The sequence below is a fragment of the Callorhinchus milii genome, unplaced genomic scaffold (assembly GCF_018977255.1).
Source record: "Callorhinchus milii isolate IMCB2004 unplaced genomic scaffold, IMCB_Cmil_1.0 Scaffold5, whole genome shotgun sequence".
In the NCBI taxonomy this organism is placed as follows: domain Eukaryota; kingdom Metazoa; phylum Chordata; class Chondrichthyes; order Chimaeriformes; family Callorhinchidae; genus Callorhinchus; species Callorhinchus milii.
Window position 1 is genome coordinate 65,915,610 of NW_024704746.1, and position 21,463 is coordinate 65,937,072.

General features: G+C 39.9%; 1 protein-coding gene across 1 annotated transcript in view; it reads left to right on the forward strand.

Moving 5' to 3' along the window:
- usp6nl (USP6 N-terminal like) overlaps positions 1-21,463 on the forward strand; it is a 111,181-nt gene that overhangs the window by 70,816 nt on the left and 18,902 nt on the right. The window contains 4 exon segments of the mRNA XM_042334851.1: positions 3,061-3,168; positions 5,579-5,688; positions 10,213-10,261; positions 11,699-11,819. Of these exon segments, the coding sequence (XP_042190785.1) occupies positions 3,061-3,168; positions 5,579-5,688; positions 10,213-10,261; positions 11,699-11,819 (388 nt within the window).

The window sequence follows — 21,463 nt, forward strand, 5'->3', positions numbered from 1 at the left end:
TTAGTTTTTACTCCTGATAAAATGCAAATGATGCCACCCATTGATCACAATAGTATTTTATGTCCAGGAGTTCAAGAGATCCTCTGCTTCCTTCGGGATACCAAAACAAATAAATTATTCTTGGATCGTAACGAGCTGTGGATGTAAGGAGCGGTGTATATTTTAAAACATTCCAAAATTATGCACGTTCTGAATTGAATACAACAAGGTGACATTGCTGTAGCCTTCTAAGTGTAGGAGTACTACTGCCACAATACCAACTTTTAGGAAATAATATCTCGGGATACAATACATAGTTTGGGACATGACATGTCATGCGACTGCCAGGACGGTGGAAGGCGAACTGGATCTACCTCGGTCTTCTTTCGCCTAGCAAGTTCTTAGGTTGTCATGTTGTGGTACTGCAACTGTTATTGAGCGCGCGCATGTGTGTGAAGGGCCGCAAATGGTGGAACTGAAGCACTCCATGGCCTTGCTCCCCCCAATCTCTGCGACCTTCTAACCCCCCTACCAACCTGCCCGCTCCCTCCGCTCAGCGGGCTCCAGCCTGCTTCACGTCCTCCGCCTTGCCCGTCCCACCATTGCAGGCGGGCCTTCTGTCATTCGGCCCCCACCCTCTGGAACTCGATCCCGCCGACCCTCTGCCTCGCCCCCTCCCTTGCTTCCTTCAAGACCGTCTCAAGACCCTCCTCTTGGACCGTGCCTTCGGTCACCCTCCTTCCCCATCTATTCCTCAGCTCGGGTGCGAAACACTGAGTGTCCAGTGTCTTGGTACGTCCTTCCAACGTGAAAGGCGCTATACAAATGTAATTTTGTTGTTGTTGTTGCTTCTTGTGCAGACTCCCTGGGTTGGGGGAGGGAGGGGAATTCAGACAAAAAGTTGGCAAGAACTGAGAGCTGGAAACCCGATTTCCGCTCTTGTCTTGGGAAGTTGAATACTGCAAGGACACCATCGAAGAGTATGTAAGATGCGTTTCATCAAATCCTACAACCTTGCACCTCTACTTATTTTTGTTAACTTAAAGTAGCTAAGTCAACACGCATCCACTGTGGCAGATGTGGAATTGTCCATGACGCTATGAGCAACTTATTTAATCAAGTGTGTGCCTACCTTTGAAGGAGCATTACTGCCTGCCAGAATGTCCCTAAGTTAAGCTGCCAAGAAACGTTATTTTAGATCTCAGCTGTGATCTTGACGGTGTTCAGTTGATGGGTGAGGTGCTGTCAAACATTTATTTAATGCCTTGAAATCCAACCTCCTGGATCCGAGTCTATGAGCCAAGGACGATTTAGCTCAACCTTCTATCATTACAGCACAGATAAAGTGTGGCATTTCTAGGCCTGCTTCACTGGAGATGATTAGATTTAGTGCCGAGGAATTTGGCTGATTGCCCACCACCAGTGAAGCTATTTAGCAGATTAGCGCAGGAGGCAACCCGGGCAGACTTCATTTTGAAGTGCTATATTCACGATCTGCCCATCATGTAAGCTTTCTCTTCAGAACAGTTGTCCTCCTATGCAATTCATTCAGACTCGTAGATATTCAACGCAGGAATACACTAACGCTACACGACTATGTTTAGGTGCTCCGTATAAGAAAATATTTGCAATGGTATTTAAAAGATCCTTCTTACTCACTATCTTTGTCTTCAAATCGGTTGGGTTTTAAAAGAGTATCGGGGCAGGGCGGGGGAGAAGGAAAACAAGCAGATTGTAGATAGCATGGGGATATATTGCCTGTTTTACAGAATAAATTGGGATTGATCCTGCATGAATCATGCCCCATTGTTGACACTATCTGGAGATGGTTTCAGAAGCAGTGGGATTCGTATTTTTGCCTAAAAATGTACAAAGTATTGGAACCAGAAAATAAAACGTGTTCCTATCCCCACCTTCTAAAATTGTTTTTAATTTGGTGCCTTCAGAAAATCCATTTCAATCTGTTCTTTTGCACTTTATGCCCAGATGTTGTCCAACTGAACTGACAAAATAAGCTGAATGTTATCTCCTTGGAAACAGTACAGGAGGGTGCAGGGATAAACGAATACTGCTCTGGACACAATGATTTCTTGCTGTTATACAATATAGCACAATAAAATACAATTTCCGTTTATATAACACTCCTTTCACGTCAGGAGGGTGTCCCAAGGTACAGGTTGTGGGGCGGCGGGGGGGGGGGGGGAAGAGAGAGGAGGAAGAGTATCGTCTGGGGAGGAAAGGAAATCAAGGTTGAGTTATGGAGATTTGGGGATGATGAACGTTAGAAAAGCTTTCACGTAATCTCTTTTGGGGCCGAGAGATTTTCGATGCGAAACCTTCACCTGGAAATGGTGGGGAGGATTCCATGAGGGGTAGATTTTGCAAGATCTGAAAGTGGATTTGTTCAATGACCTGTTCTCATTTCAATCCTTCTCAAACCATTTAGATAATTTGTTATTATAATAATGATGATTGCATTTTCATAGCGCCTCATCACGTTGTTGAAACGTCTCAAAAGTGCTTCACAGAATATATTGTAAAGTGAATTGACTATGTTTTGTGGGCAAAATTTTGTTCCACTATTTTGTGGCACTGATAAAATTAAGTAATTTGTAAATTAAATGTAATGGGTAATATTTAAAGGACAATTTTGAAATGGAGCCTGAATCAATTCAGGTATGTACATGTAGGTAGAATTTTTTACAAACTTTTTTGATACTTTTCTTCATTATATGCTGTCCACTATACTCCAGTATAACTTTCAGTATCACTTTGAGGTTCAATAGGATTTACGTTTTAATAGTGATTCCTCAAATCTTTTGACCTGATTGATCAGTGACGACTTCCTCGCCTCTGGCCATCTTTCTGTAATAAATGGAACAATCTTAAAGCATTCAGGTCCATAAAGAGATACAGAAAAGGGCAAAATTCAGCCTGGGTTCCTGCTCTTAACCATTAGCAAGTGCTCCGTGACGCTACCCTGCTATATAATTTCAAGTTGTTGTTGTCCAAAGACTGCTAAAGTTGAGTGAGAACTCCGCTCCGGACAATTATTTTTCACTTTGTCTGTTTGATCCCAAGATGGTGCGGAGAATATATAAAGGAATCCCACTGCAGCTCAGGGGCGAGGTCTGGTCACTTTTGCTGGAAATCCAAAAACTGAAGACTGAAAAAAAAGACTTGTACGATGTAAGTTTACAATTTAATACATTTTATTCTTCTGAGAGATTGGTTTACCTGGTGGCTCTGCTTCGGTAACATTTGTCCACTGCAAGCAAGGAATAATTTATGTTGATCCACTGTGCATTTATATCTGTAAGTACAAGACTGCTATGTTGATAGCATAAAAATGTTGGATTCATTTCAAGAAGTTGACCAACGATTTATTTTATTTTCCTATCAAACTGTAGATTATATTCAAAAGCAACTTGATCTACTAAGAGCCGTTTGTGCTTAAATACTTTAAATCTGAAGCTTTCCTCAATGATTCAGTTAGTTAATCCACTATCTCTGTGAAACACCTCATATAAACCACGAAGATTCTAAGTCACCAACTGGGACCAGTACAATTGGCCTTAGAGTGTCGTGAGTCAGAGAAGTGGAAGAAATGACAGGATTTCTCACACTTGGGCCTAATCTAATGACTCCTGTCAGCGAGGAGAGGGCACCAATTTAAGATAATTGCCAAAGTTACAAAGGGGGAGATTAGGTAGGAGCCTTATTTTGCATAGCAGGTTGTTAAAATGTGAAGCGCTGGGCTGGGAGCAATCGTTGAGGCAAGATCCACATTAGCTTTCAAGGGGGATCTCGATAAATATTTAAAAATAAGTAGTTTTCACGGGAAAGGCAGGTAAGTCGGACTAAATTGATTGCTTCTTCAAAGAGCCAGCACAGTTTTGTTTTGTTCTTCCTGCGGGGGATGTGTGCCTTATGTGATATTGTGTTGGGATGAAACCTATCTGTGATGCCTCTCATGGCCGAATAGCTTTGTGATGTTCGCTGTCTGCGTTTGTGCACGAAAAACTACTTGTCTTTGGACAGGTACTGATAAGCGCCAGGTGCCAATGGAACTATATTTCAACAAGTCATCACTTTCAGGAGCGGAGGGAAAAAATACATTGATGTTGTGGGACATTACTGCAAACGAGCTGCCACTGTTCCCTACATAATAGTTGAATTTCAAAGCAATTCATCTTGTAATACGCTTTGAGAAATTTCAATGGTGATAAGCCACAAGGTCAAATTTCTCATGTACCAAACCATCAGGACTATCCCATAAGAGATCTGTTTCACCGAGGAGCTAAAAGTTTAAGTAAAAGTATAACTAATTTTACAGCTTCCAGGTTGTGCGTCATGACCGGAAAGTGCAACAATTTGCTGTCATAGCTACTTATAGGAAAGAGGTTTGGTTGGAGGTTAAAATATTTTTGTGTGGGTCAATGGTCCAGTGCTAGAGTTTGCTGAAAACTACTAATCCTAATTTCAGGTCAGTAATCCAGTAATTCAGACAGTCGTCAGCCAGGACACAACCTTTGATAAAATTAGAATCGCTGACCCTTCCATCCTTCAAAACTAATTGTTGAGATTTTCATGCTTTCAACATTTCTATTGTTTGTGATTCTTTTATAAGCCACGAATTTGGAATCATGCCCATCTGACTCATTTGTTGAATATGTTAATGTAGAATCCATACACAAACGAGTCTTCATCTCTTCTCAGGCTTGGCATTGAGCCTGTAATTCCTGGTTGCCGCGTTCTGCCCACAACACATACAGTCAATCCATTTTACAGTATATTCTGTGAAGCGCTTGGAGACGTCTCGAAGATATCAAATGCAAGGATTATTATGATTACTTTTTGGTCACTTGTCATGTTTCATTTCTTTTTCTTTTCGCCAGTGAAACCTGTTTGGTTATAGCTGTAGTTTTTAAATTCCGTCACTGGGTGGCATCGCAATGACCATACGTATTGAACTGCTACAATAACCGTTGGTTTAATTCCACCTGCTTTCCGTTGTGCAGAAATAATAGTTCTTTTAAATTGTGGAAAATATTGCCAAGTGGAGGAACTAGGTACAACACAACTTCATTGTAGTGTCATCTAGCTGCAATATTCAGCTACTACATGTTGTTTGCTAAGTTATCGGAAGCATAAGATCACAAGATCGGTCCGGATGAAGAAGGACCTTCAGCCCATCCGATCTTATAACAACAGAATATCTTCCCCACTGTCTTTCCATCACTGCATCAAGCTGCTTTTTAAATGAGTCTAGCGTCCTGGCTGCTACCACCTTTCCTGGCAACTTGTTGGTTACCCCGCGGCATAAAGAAAAACTTCCTGATATCGGGAAATACCTATGTTTTTTTATCCTCCTGTCTTGATACATAAAAATAATAAAAAGAATCCTTGCATTTGATATATGATCTTATCAAGTCATTGAGATATCTCAAAGCGCTTCGTAGAATATACTGTAAAGTGAATTGACTGTATATTTTGTTGGTGGGTTTAAATATCGAATTAAATTCTGAATTCATAGTCGTGATGATTTTTGTCTCATTTTCTTTATGCTGCTTCTATTTCTTTTAAAAACCTTCATAAGAAACTCAAAAGCAGAGCACGGGTGGTGTCTCCAGACGTCAGGCAGATTGACCTTGATGTGAACCGTACTTACAGAGACCACATCATGTTCAGGGAACGATATGGAGTCAAGTAAGTACATTTACGTACTTGTGTTTTCCTCTTAAATATTTCCAACATTGCTCTCGCTAACAGTGGCCCTTTATTGGTTAGTTGTTTTACCTCCTACCATACACACCTGTTGGGAATTTCCTCAAGCTAGGTACACGTACTTGGAGATACCAACACTACAGACTCTATCTATCACTATTGCTGCACAACTGTCTCAAGAGATGCACGAGTGAATGTATGGCTGTTTTTTTTTGTGAGGAAGTGTCTTGACTTTCGCTGTGTATCTTAACACATGGTTAAAGGTGACATTTTTACTGTGCAAGGAATGAAAGGCATTTGCCTTGTTAAAGATCCTATGACACTATTGAATAAGAGAAGGAAGTTTCTCCCAGTATCCTGGACAGCAGTCCTCCATATAATATTGTGACATTGCTGTGCACAAACTGGCTGCTGCATTTGTGTACAAATACACAGTCACTGCACTTAACAAATGTGAAGCATTTTGAGATGTTCCAGATGTTGTACCAAATGCAAAGATTGTTATAAACTTTGCAATGGAGGGAGTACTTTCACACTGTGCAGATGCTTTACAATAAACTGAAAAATAGCCAAAAGAAAGTACAAACTTGTTTGGAATATTGATCGCAATCTCCATAGACGTCAATTGTTGCTAATGTGCCGAGCAGGTTTAACACGGTGTCAACAAATCGGATATAATTGGGATGACACTGTTTTGACTTTTACTGTATTAGGAACGCTCATTATAAAGTGTGATGGAAACGGATGTTGCTTAAATTGTATGATTGTTGGAGTTGAGGATAAACATGTTGGAGAACAAGGTTTTATGTTCCTCTGCAGAGAACACCAAGGTCAGTGGCAAGCAAAGTGCCTGCTAGCGTAGCTTTAATAATGCAACCGCACTGCTAAACTCGAGAGAGAGGGAAAAAAAACAGAACGCTGCATAATGTGTTCCACATTCTTTCCCCACACACAAAACCTCTGCCACCAAAAGCTGTAAGGTTCAAGCTAGATTCCAGCCAGCCCTCTGCACTGCGTACAAGGTTAAAGCTGTAATAATAAGGTGATATTTAGGCCGCCTGACATTCTGACCTTATCACATTAGAGGTAAAATAAACTTGCTTGTTAAATCACTTTGCCATGGATTTCATAATGAGCATTTGTTAGTTTGAGTCGTACTGAATTCATGTCTTTATTTGTTTTTCCCCTGTGTAGGGGGGAAAATGCTGTCAACAAAATGGAACAAGTTGATGTTAAAGGTTTTGTCAGTGAATTTTATCGGTATAATTTCCAGTCTTCCGCTCTTTATTTTGTGGAGGAGACGGAGAGGTAGTGATAATTGGCAACTGGTCAGGTTGGGAAGCAGTAACCAAAGGAATTCCATAAGAATTTGTTCCAGGTTTTTCCACTGTTCAGATTGTTCTTGTGAATGTATGAGCACTGGTCATTCATTTGTCAGTGACCCAGCGATTTGTGGTCAGGTGTCGAATAAAAAACAGATTGTTAATCAGACCAGTTGAATGAATAGGTGAAGAAACGGCAAAAATGATTTCAATATCCTACAGTATGTGTAGAACAGATTCCCAGGTGAAGTGATAAATTTGGGTCAGTCGAGTCTTTTTAAAGGTTTAAGGCTAGAAACATATCTGGGATTTGAAAGTTAGTGTTGAAATTTGTGCCTCAATAGTTAGATGGTCATACATAAGCTGTGAAGGAACAGGCTTGAAGGGCCATGTGGATGTTTCTCTCGCTGCAGGTGTTCATTGCAGTTATGAAACGTCTTACACCAGAATCCTGGGTGCCAGAATCCCCGACACCCTGCCTGTTTGACTGACATTTCTGGGTCAGAGGTTCTGTTAAAAAAAAATTCCCCAATCAAAGCCAAATACTTTTTAGATTAGTCAAAAGATTCTCTACTTCTCTTCATATTGAAATTTTAGATCTATTTAGACAGATTCGACAGGAGCGATGCACTAAACACTAAAGAAATGTACAGTAATTAGCACATGCTCTATCTTATTACATTTCTGATGGATTGATGGAGTATTCAATACCCAACAAGACAGGCCCTCATATGAGTTAATGACATTTTATGACAGGAACAACAATATTGATTACTTGAAGCCTCCACAGCACTATTTATTCTTTTTCCCTTGAATCACCTGACTGACAACACAGATCAATACAGACATTACAATGTGCTGCACAAAGCCACTCTTCAAACAGATGTGGACTCTCTTGTCTTGAGTTGAGTTTGAAAAACTTTCATTTTCTTTTAATTGCCCTGTACCATTTAATTCAGTCTCCGTCAGTGTATCGAAACTGGTGACTAGGGCTTAGCCCACGCTCTCTTCTCCCCATCAATAAAGTAATGTGATCAAAAAAGTTGTGATCAATAAAGTAATGTGCTCCTCTTTGTGCAGGTACATGAAATGATCAACGAAATAAGATTTCATATTCTTAAAAAAAAACTGAACTGAAATCAGTTTGTCACATCTGCTTCATTTATAATCAACAGTAAACTACAGTTGTAACTAAAATATAAGCAGTTGTTTTTGGCAATGCTGAAATAAAGAAAGTTATGTACATTAGGTGATGTGGTCCAAGATAGACATTATGTTAATCCAGTATACCGTATAAAAGCAAAGGGTGTGAAATACGTGGGAATTTTTTAAATCTGCTCTTGGAAACTAGTTGTTTTAAGCTGTTTTGTTCCAAGACTTGGGGTGTGCAACACAATTGAGTGCATGTTCTGAGCGAGTTCTGCCTTTCCTTTGTATCTGCTTGGCTTGAATGGCGAACGATTCTGCGGTTTGTCTATTTCAATCAAATATCGGATCCTTAAAATCATTATTTTCTGGAGCCATCAATTACCCTGTACTCCCCATTGAAATTCGACTTCATTGTATTCCCGCACAAAACTAAATGTAAAAAGTGATTTGACTTATCTTGTCACCGCTTTTAACAAGCTGAGACAGCCTTTGTTTTTAATGAAAAGAATGACATTTAGCTTTTGCGGCTCATCTGTGCAAATAAGTGAAAAGAATTGACAACCGTTGTTTCATTGTTAAAATGTTGATGACTATGTCTAATTGTCCTGTCACTTTTGTACTATGCCAAATGTTAAATAATAATAAAAAAGAAAAATCATGTCTTACATCTAGATAAGAGTTGACACATTTATCTGGATAAGACGTTCAGTTTGGCGTTTACATTATGGATTTATACTTACTATCATTGCCTTTTATGAAGTTGTAATTATATTCCATTTAAACCTTCTCCTGCAGTCAGATTTAGAAAATATCGGATAAAAATATATTTCTTGCGGGCATGCACTGTCTAAAGGTTACATTTTCAATTTAGCATGAAGTAATGCCCGAAAAAAGCTTCTTCAGCTTCTGTGTGCTGGAGATAGTCTATTCAATTCCCTTTTTCTGTACAAAAGTTTGATAAATGGATGGCTTCTGTCTGTTACTTTAGCGAACTAGTTGAAATACTCGAAGGTTTTCCAATCAAATGTTAAATTAAGTTGACTCAATTGTACATTTCAATTGGATTTCTCAGTGAGAGCAGTTTGCATAGTCAAACTACATTACAGGCATTGTTGAGAACAGAAAGTCGCGACGAGGAACAAGAGTGATCTGCGGCAATGAACTTGCCAGTTTGGATGAAATCGTTCTTCGATAGTCGTCAATCTGAAGGCTTTGAGCAGGACTCTATTCAAATTGAAGTTGTTTTTTTTTGAAGATTGTGTTTAAACAACTCAGTCCTAACCGTGTTGAAAAAGATTGGGCTAGATTTGCGCTCCACACAGCCACATGAATGAAGACTTTCTCCGCTGGTTGCTTATCAGGAGATTCTATTAACTTAATCTAGAATACACTTAAAACATTGCTCCCCCCACCACCAACCCTACTTTTACAGGCTTTCTTAACTTCAACACAGTAGCAACAGGGAAATAACACATTATATAAGCGGTAGCCTCAGCAACCTTTATTTAAAATGTGTATAATTGTTTGATATCATTTGTAAGCATCCCTAACACCCTCTAACACCATTTAAAAGAAGTCAGCCTCAAAACTTAACTTTTCTTGCCTTTTTATGATTTTAACGCATTTAAGATCTGTGTTTTGTTTTGCCCCGCTCGCAATATTTACCAAGTAATGTTAAACACTTTGTACCATCGAGATCTATTGATAAATCTTTGAGGCTTGCAATTAATGCGCGGCTCTTCCTACAGAGCAATCTTTGTAATGTGCGGTTTTGTTTCCTTTAGCTCTCTTGAGTAGGGTCTTGCGGTACCTTCTGATGTGTTTCTGGATTCCTGCAGATGTTCACAAGCACATCTAACGGTGATACCATATTACTTATAAGTGCCATTGTGGGCATACTGCACACAGCTCAATTTCAAATTCCTGTGAGATGTGCTCATTCAATGATGTGCTATGTTTGGATTCAGATGCAATAACACATAATTTCTTTGCTTTTGTCTCGTCCCCCGTCCCCCCCCCCCCCCCCCCCCCACAGACAACAAGCCTTGTTCCATGTATTAGCTGCATATTCCATGTATAATACGGTAAGTGTTGTTTTTCCCCCCAAGTCGATATTTTATGCATGAAAACCGATGATCACCTTTGTGGTTCATGCTGTAAAATTCTGCATATTGAACATTTTCAGAACAAAAAACTATTCTTTCACTATGTTTTCAAAAAGCACTAAATCCTAGCAGTGTTTTTTTTATATAAAGCATTGGAGCATTGACTTTGAGAGGGGAGTTAGCCACAAAGGGAGAGTTCAATCTGGAGTATACTTCAGATATTTTAAGTGCACGTTTACTATAAACAAATGCGTTTTAAATGTTTGAAAAACAATCGCTTCTCCCACCATAATATTTATTCGTTGTATTTTCTCTGATTAGTTTTACAAATAATAAAGTCAGTTTTCAACAGCAAAAACAAATTACATTTACATAGCGCCTTTTACATTGGAAGGACGTCCTAAGGCGCTGAAACAGAACTGTATCTTCAGAAGCTGTTCAATTACAATTTCAGAACCTAATTCTTAACTCATGACAAAATACAGAATGATGCTGAACAGCCTCCCATGGAATTTGGAAAGGACCTCAGAATCTCTTCCCTTCAACCTCTTTCATATCTTTCAACATTGTGGCTCAATCTCCCATGTAGCACTGTCAAAGGGTTTGCTAAAATCTAAATCTAATGATTTAACAAATTCCCCCTATGCACAGTTATTATTTCTTCAAAGCGCTCACAATAGGTCGGTCATTGCACCTTTGCCCTCATATAAAAGCCATACGGAATCTTTATAATTTTATATTTCTTTAAGGTGCTTTATCAGAATGCCTATCAATATTTTCCCTCCACGGATATCAGACTTACTAGCCAGGTTTTACATAGAATATATACAGACTGCATGAAGTCTGGGAAGAAGAGCTTGATGTGCCAAATAATCTTTTCTTTTTGTGTGCCTTATATTCTTATGCAATCCACCTAATTTGGTGATGCTTCAACTGTTTGATTTGTAAATGAAGTGCATTCCCTGATGCACAGTACACAGTAGGAAATGTGCCCGCATAACGCTCAGTCCAGCTGTGTTGCTGTTAATAACAAAATGAATGTTTGTACAGTGAATTTTCACATTACGATAGCAATTCTGGGGTTTTGTGCTTACGCTGACACATGTTCCAGACAGAATCTTACTTTTAAAGCTGATTTGTGCAGCGAAAATGCAATGCATGTTCCATTAACATCATTTATTATTTAGCGTCAATTTTAAATTGCTCAAAATTGCTGTTGTATCACTCGTCTTATTGGGGCTTATTCCTCATATTCAAGAAAGGGAGAAAGTGTTTTTTTTTAATTCCACATGCCGAATAATTTTTTTTAAATAAATATTTTTAAGAAACAATTAATTTTCCAAAGAGGAAGTGAGTAAATTGCCTCTAAATGAGTATTGCTAATTCATTGTTTTGTCTCATTTTGTTGAACTGCAGGAAGTCGGATACTGCCAGGGAATGAGTCAGATCACTGCTCTGCTTCTTATGTATCTGAATGAAGAGGATGCCTTCTGGGCACTCGTTAGACTACTGTCTGGCCCAAAACATGCCATGCATGGTAAGACATTTCTATTCAATAACACAGATGAGGTCTGTGGCCTTCCAGTGAAAAATGGATGGCTAGATTGAATTATCATTTCAGAACACATCAATCACACAGCAAGACTCCACTTTCCTTCATTTCAGCGAATTTCTGCTTCAACTCCAATTCCAAACGAGGCTTTCCTAGTGCGTGTAGAATGCGTTGACTTCTGTACTAAATGGTGACAAACCCCCACAGTGGATTGGAGCGCCGCAAATGAGCGAAGACTCGCATTTTCCCATTTCTGGTGACTTCTGGAGCATGTTGCTTCGATACCTTCCTGCAGGAGAGATTTGGAGAGAGAATTAATGATGCCCGATGACTAACTCAGAGTGGCATTTCCCACCCGCGGGATAAAACCAGTATTGCAGCTTCTTTAGATACATTTTATTTCAGTCCGCCTGCCGAGGTACTTGTCTCCATATTAAAAATACCTTCAAAAAGCACCCAAAAGAGTCTCAGAAAGTTTGAGCTCTTCTGCACTGGAAGGCGTTTTTAAACAATCTGTGCCTGAAGCCCCGAGTACTGTTTTTAACAAGGCCAGAAAAACACGTGCTACATGTTCTGGGTGCACAAAGCTGTGGAAGAGAGTTTGCAGGCTTATCTCTCTGCTAATCTTTGAGGGGAGAATAGGCATTCATTCCGCAGGAATTCATCATTTCCGAAGGCTTTGCTTTCAGATTGTACAAAAGAATATCCAGGGTTTAAACGTGCAACGATTGGTCAGGGGTATGATTCAGCTGTGAACTTAATTTGATGGATTACAATTTTGAATTTTGTTTAATAACAATAATAATAATCCTTGCATTTGATATAGCGACTTATCACGTCTTCGAGACATGTCAAAGCACTTCACAGCATATACTGTAAAGTGAATTGAGTGTATATTTCGTGGGCAAACCCGGCAGCCAATTGTGCACAGCAGCGTCCCCGCAAACAGTCGTGGATTGAAGTTACCCAATTTATTATTTTTATTTTTTAATTTTTGTTAATACAACAACTGGCCTGGTTTCAAACAAAACGTTTGGAGTGAGGTTATGGAAATCGATACCCAAGACGGAATTAAATAGCTAGTTGATGTGCATGCGACAGAAAATGTTTCTGACAAGAAAGGATGGGGTTTTTTCTCTCCTCCCCCGCCCCCCCCAAAGAACATTTGTAAGGTGTTGTTAATGAACATTGTTTTTCATTATCAAAGAATTATAGAATTATACAGCGCAGAAGGAGGCCACTTGGCCAATCGTGTCCATACTGGCTACTTTGAAAGAACTATCCCGATTCGCCTCACTCCCCCCGCTCTTTCCCTAAAAGCCTTGCAATTTTTTTTGTTTCAAATATTGTAAATATCCAATTCCTTTTTGAACGTTATTATTGAATCTACTTCCACCACCCTTTCAGTTATTCCTCCTCAGAGGGTATTTTAATTTCTTGATCTTAAAATATATTTTTTTAAGCAGCATTGTGTTAAGTAGAATATTCATTTCTACTGCCAAGGGATCAGTTAAGAAATTGTGTCTTAGGAGCCTGTTAAACAGTACAATATATTTAAATTAAGTGAAACTTGCCTCATAATAGGAAGAGCTATCACTGCGATATAGTAAGAAAAAATATAGTATGTAGCATAAAGGAAAATGACTGGGAAAATATGATAGATATTAATGCCATCCATGACATTGACGCAACAGATTGAAAATAAAAATACATTAAATTCTGAATTAAGCAGCAAATCAGTGCGCCCATCAGTTGGAGATATCAGAAGATTATGCATTTCTTTTTGTATTTTAGACACTGAATAGATATTGACTTGTGAAAAAAAATTGTCATACCTGAGTATTTATTTAATGGAAAAATTTCTAAAAGAATCACAGCAAGAAATGATGAGGGGAAAGATGATGTGTGGGAGGATCTGGAAGCCGCTCAAATCATTAACGGCAGTTTTGCAACCCTGTTCACAAATAAAATAGAGAGAGAGAGAGCGCGCAATAGCAGCAATAAGGCTGGTATCACAAGATGTGACCTTAAATCTTCATCACGAGGGAGAATTGGGGAAGTTACAGAAATTCCTGACTTCTTGACAACTTTCATCCCAGGTTCCTAAAGGAATTAACTCAGGTGATTTGTGAGTCCACTCACAGCAATGTTTGGAGTTTGCTTGATTTGTTGGGGGAGGGGGGGGGGTGGTGGGTGCGCTGTGGGAGAAATCTCAGAGGAGAGCATTGTAAAAGTAGTACGTGGGATGTCCTTTTAAAGAAAGGGGACTGGGCAGGGGCCTTTAAATTGCAGACGTGTAAGTCTCCGATCTAGCAAATGTGAGGTTAAATTTACGAAGAACATCTTCACGCAGAGGATGGTGAGAATGTGGAACTCATTGCCAAATGCTGTGGCTGAAGCGGAAAGCATCAGCGCATTTCAGAGAAGGCTCGATGCCTACACGAGGGAGAAGAGGGAAATTTGGAAGGAGTGACAAATGATGATGAAAGTCAAACCACGAAAATGCAGCAGAAACTGGCACATGGGTAGAAATGTTCAGTTTAGTATAGAAAACTGGTGGTGCGGAATATGTATTGAATGGGGGAATATGTTAGATCATACCACAAGAGATTAAGGTGAATGCGTCATTAAAACTAGCATAGTTTCTGAGATAATTACGAAAGCCAAACAGTGTGTATGTATTGTAGGTTTTATTATGCTTCCTGCAATGCTCCTGATATATAAAATATATCAATCTTATCTACTGAGTGAAATGAGCTGAAAACAAGCACCATTAGCAGAAGACATTCTGATTGTTTTCTGATTATCGACTCCAAACGTGAAGTAATTCACAATTCTTATTCCTCGATTGCAGAAATTGCCATAACCAAGATGGAGTGTTTTGCCAGTCGATGTCTGTCATAACATTCGCCTTCAGCAAAATACAGATTTATTAAAAAGGGAATAAAAATATCTACCAACTCTATAGTGCTGTATAGTATATATAATTTGAAAATAAAGATTTAGAAGTAATTTGATCTTGGGATTCAAAAGTTGAGTTTTTCTCTGATGATTAATGACCCCTTCTGATCTCTGAATGAGATGACTGGTGTGAAATCATTCCTTGCTTGTAAATCATTTACCATACACATACCTAAACATCTTGGCCTTGAATATCGATCAATTTTAAAAGTGACGTGAATAATGATTTGTTTTTTATTGAAGTTGAACAGCTGCAAACAGTGTAAGAAGCAAATGTAGTTATGTAAGGAAAGGAACACCTTGGGACATCCTGATGCAAAATGTCCTCTGTGTGTGTGTGTATATATATATATATATGCGGAAATTTGTGGTAGTGGTGATTGTAAATAGCCCCCTGAAAGAAAGTTTTTCGCAAGCAGAAAAAAACATGTTGTATAGTGTCCTCCTCATTTCACTAGCAGCCTTTTTTTTAGGAATGGACAGTAATGTAAAAAGAAAAAAAATTGGTCACTCAATCCACAACTGCCTGTGGGACACTGAAGTGTGCAATTGACTGCCACATTTTTCCCACAAAATATACAGTCAATTCACGTTACAGTATATTCTGGGAAGCGCTTTGAGATGTCTCAATGACGCGATAACGCTCTATATAAAATGCGAGGATTATTATATTGATATTATAAATATATTCCTTTGTTGACACCATTTAAAATAAAGCTTTCTGGACAGTCAGGGATTTGTTCCTGAGCATGGGGATGGGATAGGGAAGGTAGGGGTAGGAGGGTGACCCAAGGTGTGGTTGAAAGCAAGTAATCCAGCCAAATTATGTATAGATTTAATTTCTACACTTAGAATAAATGACTTGTGTCCTGCAATAATCATTCTCCTGCATTGTTACATAAATCTGTATACATTATAAACTGTGGTGCGTCTATATTTGCATTTTTCATGCTGGCTTTCCGCTGCGTTGCTGACAGCATTTCAAAAGTGATGTGATAGGAGAATAATGAAATAAACCTACTGATAATCACTCAGTAAATATGCTGTGATTGCATCGTAGTTGTTAATTCTTCGATGTGGAGGATTTCTTGCGCGGCTTTTCAGAATGTTCTGGCACAAACAGCTAGACTGGATGTAAAACTAGCCGCGCGCATAATAATGATGATGATAATCCTTGCATTTGATATAGCGCCTTATCATGTCTTTGAGACGTCTCAAAGCACCTCACAGAATATACTATAAAGTGAATTGACTGTACATTTTGTGGGCGAAACACGTATCAATGTGTACAAAACCGGTAGATTAAAGGTCGCAAACTGCTTGTTACAGTTCAGTTTTTCAATGTCATGGTAAATACTTATGGTTATTTTATGAATTCCCACCTAGTACTAATACACGCTTAATAACTGTCGCCTGTTGTATTTAAAGAAAAACAAGGATCGTTAGGGTGGTCTCTATGATCTCTTATGTTTTCACTGACTGCAAAAAAAATCTTTATCTCAGGCTTTCTTTCCCTGTCTCTCTCTTTCTCTATTCCTCTCTCAATCCCTCTCCCTGCTGTGAAAAGCCTCCCAAAGAACAATCTCCAACGGTGTATCTAACTTCTTTCCACTTCCAAACACCTACCCTTCATGACACTGTCCTCTAAATACAGATTGCCTTGCTTCGAGCAGGGAAATTAGTGCACTCTTTGCAACAACAGCATCAATAATTTGCACTTATATAGCGCCCTCCACACAGGGTAGCGTCTCAGAGCACTTAACAGTGGCAGAGCCTGACTCCGAGCCGGGGGTGGGAGGTGGCTGTAAGCACGGTCGAAAAGGAAGATTTTCAGCTGGGGCTTGAAAAAGGAGAAGGGGCAAGTCGGAGGGATTGAGGGAGAGTGTTGCAGAGTTTTGAGACATAATGACTGAATGCGAGACATCCAACAGTGGAGCAGAGGGCGTGAGGGGCGAGCAGGAGGCCGGTGCCAGTCCAGCGGAGGTGCCGGGTGGTGGATTGGGGAGTGAGGAGAATGGAGAGGTAGGGAGATGCCAGCGAGTGAAGGGATTTGAACACGAGTGTGAGGATTTTTGCAGTTGGAAAGGCCGAGAAGACCTTCACATTGACTTGTGTGTTCCTCCCATCTCTGGCTGAACCCTCTCTTCGACTGAGCATTGTGCAGTGAGAAGCTCAATAAAATCTCTCCAGCTTAACCAGGGGACGAGACAGAGAAGCAATTGGCCATTTGCAGATCAATTACCTAGAAATATAAAAATTGCTTTACTAAGAAATGCCTAATTTGGAATGACAGTGTATTGAATTTCTATTGTCAACATTTATACGTAAAAAGAAACACCTTCAGCTCCGTATTAGAAAATTGTCTGACCTCCGTTGTGTTTCCACTCCTGTAAGCAATTTTGTTTCCCCCAACACCTTGAGATTAAAAACAACCTTGGCCTTAATTGCATTCTGATTCAGTGGTTTGTTCAATAATACCCAACTTTGGCTATTGATATTTCATCTGTTTATAAACCTTTATGTGACTCGAGATGACTCGGTCAAAATCGAAAGAGAATAGGGGAAACAAGTCAAATAAATAAGGCTAAGGAGCACAGAATGTAGTGCAAAGTTTAAAGTGGGCATAAAGTACTTCTCAAATTAAATCTGTAAAGATCGATGAAGGAGGTGCATTTCTTCAAAAGTCAAGTAATAAATCACACGGATCTCATTTTGTGAAATCTCCTGCAGTGTCTTCGCACGAGTTAATTAGCAACCTGGGAGTTTTTAAAGGTTCAGCCATCTCTTGGAAGGAGCGACGGAAGATGTCAAGATCACTCACCATTTTAGTTGCCTCAAACACTGAATCTCCAATGTGTCATGAATCACAGTGCCTGGTATTTGGAATGAGAGCCGAAGTGGCTCGGGTCAAATGAAGTGTGTGTGACACTTTCCCTGTGTTGACACTTTCTCTGTGTGTCGCATGCGGATAGCAATCACTGACTATCAAACCCAGACCGACGGTCCACATATACGCGCCGCAATGTATAGGAATTTCCCTGTGCTTGGAACGGAATGCCCGCTCCCTCCCTGGAGGAACGCACACCCTGCTCGCTCATTTCCGCACAGCATTAGGTGCTGGTTGGCAGGAGCCATGGCTTGGGTACCCCGAAGTGTATGGAGTACCGCTGGAGTCTGCCCACTTAAACTGCATAGCTCGTCTTTGTGAGCATTGTCTAGCAATCGTTCCTGCTGTTTTCTAACGAGGCCCGGTCTCGTTAACAGAGCTTAACAGAATACAGAACTTAACTTTTCTTATTTTACCACTGGGGAAATTTTCTTTCTCTTGGATTGCAGCTTAGAATCTTATAAGTGCTAGCCTGGATCATTCGGAAGTTGTCTTACTCTCAGGTTCTCTTCTCCCCCCCCCCACCACCACCCCAGCTCACCACCACCATATCATTCTTAATCTCGGCGGTGGAAGACAGTTAGGGATAGCCTGTGGCGATTAGCCTACTCTGTTATCAGCGCTCCGGCCTGCTTCACGTCCCCCGCCTTGCCTGCCACACCATTGGCAAGCGCGGACTTCAGACTCTGCCCCCACTCTCTAGAACTCAGTCCCGCAGCCTCACCCCCTCCCTTGCCACCTTCAAGACCTGTCTCAAGACCCTCCTCTTTGACCGTGTCTTCGGTCATCCTCCTACCTCCACCAGCGTGATCCCCGATTATCCAGCGTCTTAGGCGTTATACAAATGTAATCTGTTGTTGCTTGAGAGCAGGTTCAGTATTTGGCGCTTGCTTTGAGGGAGAAGCATAGGTGTGCATCTTGCCTCTGCCACCACTTTTGCTATTCATCTTTCGTTTACCGCTAAGTATGGCCTGAAATTTGCCATTGTTTAGTGAACAGCTCCGGTTAATGCATAAATGAGAGAGGAGCAGAGGAACGCAAATAAAATAAACGAAAACATTTGCAGCTCGATGTTCTGTGTGTTTTAAAAAGGAAAACTTAACTTTCAAGTAATTAGTGTTTGGTCTATTTTCCTGAAGGAATATTTTTCAAAACTTAGCAGGAACCCATTCAAGTGAATTCAATATCAATATATGTTAATTACCCCCAAATTATTTTGTTACACACCATGCATGCCACTTATATTTATTTTTCATTTTTTTAGCAGATGTGGTGCACATCAGTTGGTTGAATAACATTTTCTGGATTATATGAGATATATTTGACAGTATAAGACTAATTTCTCTCATATATATATATATATATAAAAAAAGTGGTCACTCAATCCAGGACTGTTTGTGGGGATTCTGCTGTGCACAATTGACGGCCATATTTTGCCAAAAAATATGCAGTATGTTCTGTGAAGCGCTTTGAGACGTCTCGATAAGGCATGATAAGGCGCTGTATCAAATGCAAGAATTATTATTATAATCACATCCTCCCAAATCAATGAGCGTGGTGTGGTCTGTGTATCAAATCATGAGCATGATTCTTTATTTTGCTGCTCACTGTTTCAAACGGGTGCATGGAATTCAACCCAGGAATTTCATCTGAGTCTCCCCAGCAGTTCACTTCAAATTTAGTGAAACTGATTGATTTAGTCGCGGTATAATTAGTGCGTTAAAGTAAAACAATTTGCATCTTGATGCAACCGACGAGCTTTCGAATCTTCAGAATCTTTTGCCCATGTGGTGCAATTTCATCCCTTTATCAGTTTTGAAATTATAAATTATACAATGCTCTGATCACCCTGCTGTGCAAATGCTTTCAAGTCTATTAGTAGACAGTTGCTCCCAAATATCCAGCTGCTTTCACCTGATGTCTCAACTTCTATAATTTAATTTAAAAACAAAATCTTCCAAATGGATGTCCTAGCAGTTATCCATAAATGTAATTACATTTTATTAAACTACTAGAAGCTCACTAATGGTCTGTTCTTCCGAGGCTGAATTCAGTACCTCCGGTATCATCAATAATGCATTGAATTGTGCTCCAGGGCAGGTCCTTATTTGTTTTGAAATGCGGCAGAGCTCAGAACAAAGTTGGATATAGTGAAGTCTTTCTGCTGCACTAGGCGAGATCCAGTAGCTAATAACACCAGGTAATTTGCCTACTAATCATTGTGGCCAGCAGAAATTGATTCCCCCAGACTTCACGCAAGGTCTCGAGGGAAATGGAGAAATATTCTGCGTGCTCGTGTGTGTGTGTGTGTGTGTTGGGGGGTGGTGGTTTTGGCAGGATCATTAGAATTTTGGAAAACCATTAGATATAGTCTTGCAATATCTCCACGCCATCGTCACACAAATACTACTTGTACTTTGCAAGCGGTTAACAGCAAAGCCTAGGTGGGGGGAGTAATACCAACAGGAGATGAAAGGGAACGGTTCACATTGTATTGTCTTTACAGAGCTGAACAGTGTTAATGTAATAAGTTGCACATTGCAGCGAGTGTCAGCGTAGCATAAAAATATAACACCAAGAAGTGGGATCCAAATTTCAGTCGCCTTATAATTCAGACAGCTCTATGGTCGACAACCAAGTAATGAGGGTGGAGTGATGCTCCATGTGTGGGGTGAATTTTTGATCAACTTCCACTGAAAATGAATCTAGCTCGTCTCTGACACGTCTTCATTCTTGTCCGTGTTTGTTTTACGGAGACACGGGGTTGAAAAGAAGTCGATTTGATCATTAATTTTGTTCTAAATTTACGTGGTCAAAGTACAATCATTCTTTTATACATAATGAGTCCTGGAGAAAATCCAGGGCAACGCTATTAGTCTCAATATCTTTGTAATGTGTTAAAAACTGTCATAGACTGACAAGAGGAAGGAAGGAAGCACATTTAGCTATCATCGCAGACCGCCATTAGTGAAAGTTTCTATAAATTAGGTTATTCACACCTGCCGTCAGAAAAGGAATTTATTGTTGCTCAGTTACTACATAAACTTAATTCACAATGTAATCAGCACGTGTTTTATTAAAATGGAAAACATTGGCAAAGGGTCATAACCACACCAGTGTTGAAGATATATCGATCTGTTCCATGAAGGGTCCTGTTTCAACATTTTACATTGTGTCAAAGCAAAATCTGATTTGTGTTAGAATTATGTTCAATTTAAGCTGAATTACACACTAACGAGTTGTGAATTCTTCTTATGAGATCTGGAAACATCCCAGTAACGCTATATGTAAGACCCTTGTTCTACAGCTTCACATCCCCCCCCTCGTCATAAAAATAATGACATGGCTCCATAGTTACTGGGCCTTCAGGTAATTGCCCAGACTTCATGTGAGCCTACAAGCAATATACAATCACTACACTTTATAGTGCATTCTGTGAAGCACTTTGAGATGTTGCAAGGACGTGATAAGTCGCTATATCAAATGCAAGAATTATTATTATTATTATGCACGGTGTTCGTCTAATAGACAGTTTGACCATTGGGGGTGGAATCACAGCCAGGCTTACTTGCCCTTGATCGAAGAGCCCACAAGCACACTTTTAGTAGCAGTCACTGGACAGTGATCAGGCGATCTGGTTGCAATTTCCATCTCTACCCCTGGGGTGTTGAGATTAATTTTATCAAGCAACTGCTTTCAAATGTAGAATCAACTGGAGACGGAACTTGGGTGTTTCTGGCCTGAATGGTCCAGTTAAACGCTGAACAATCGCACCTCTCCA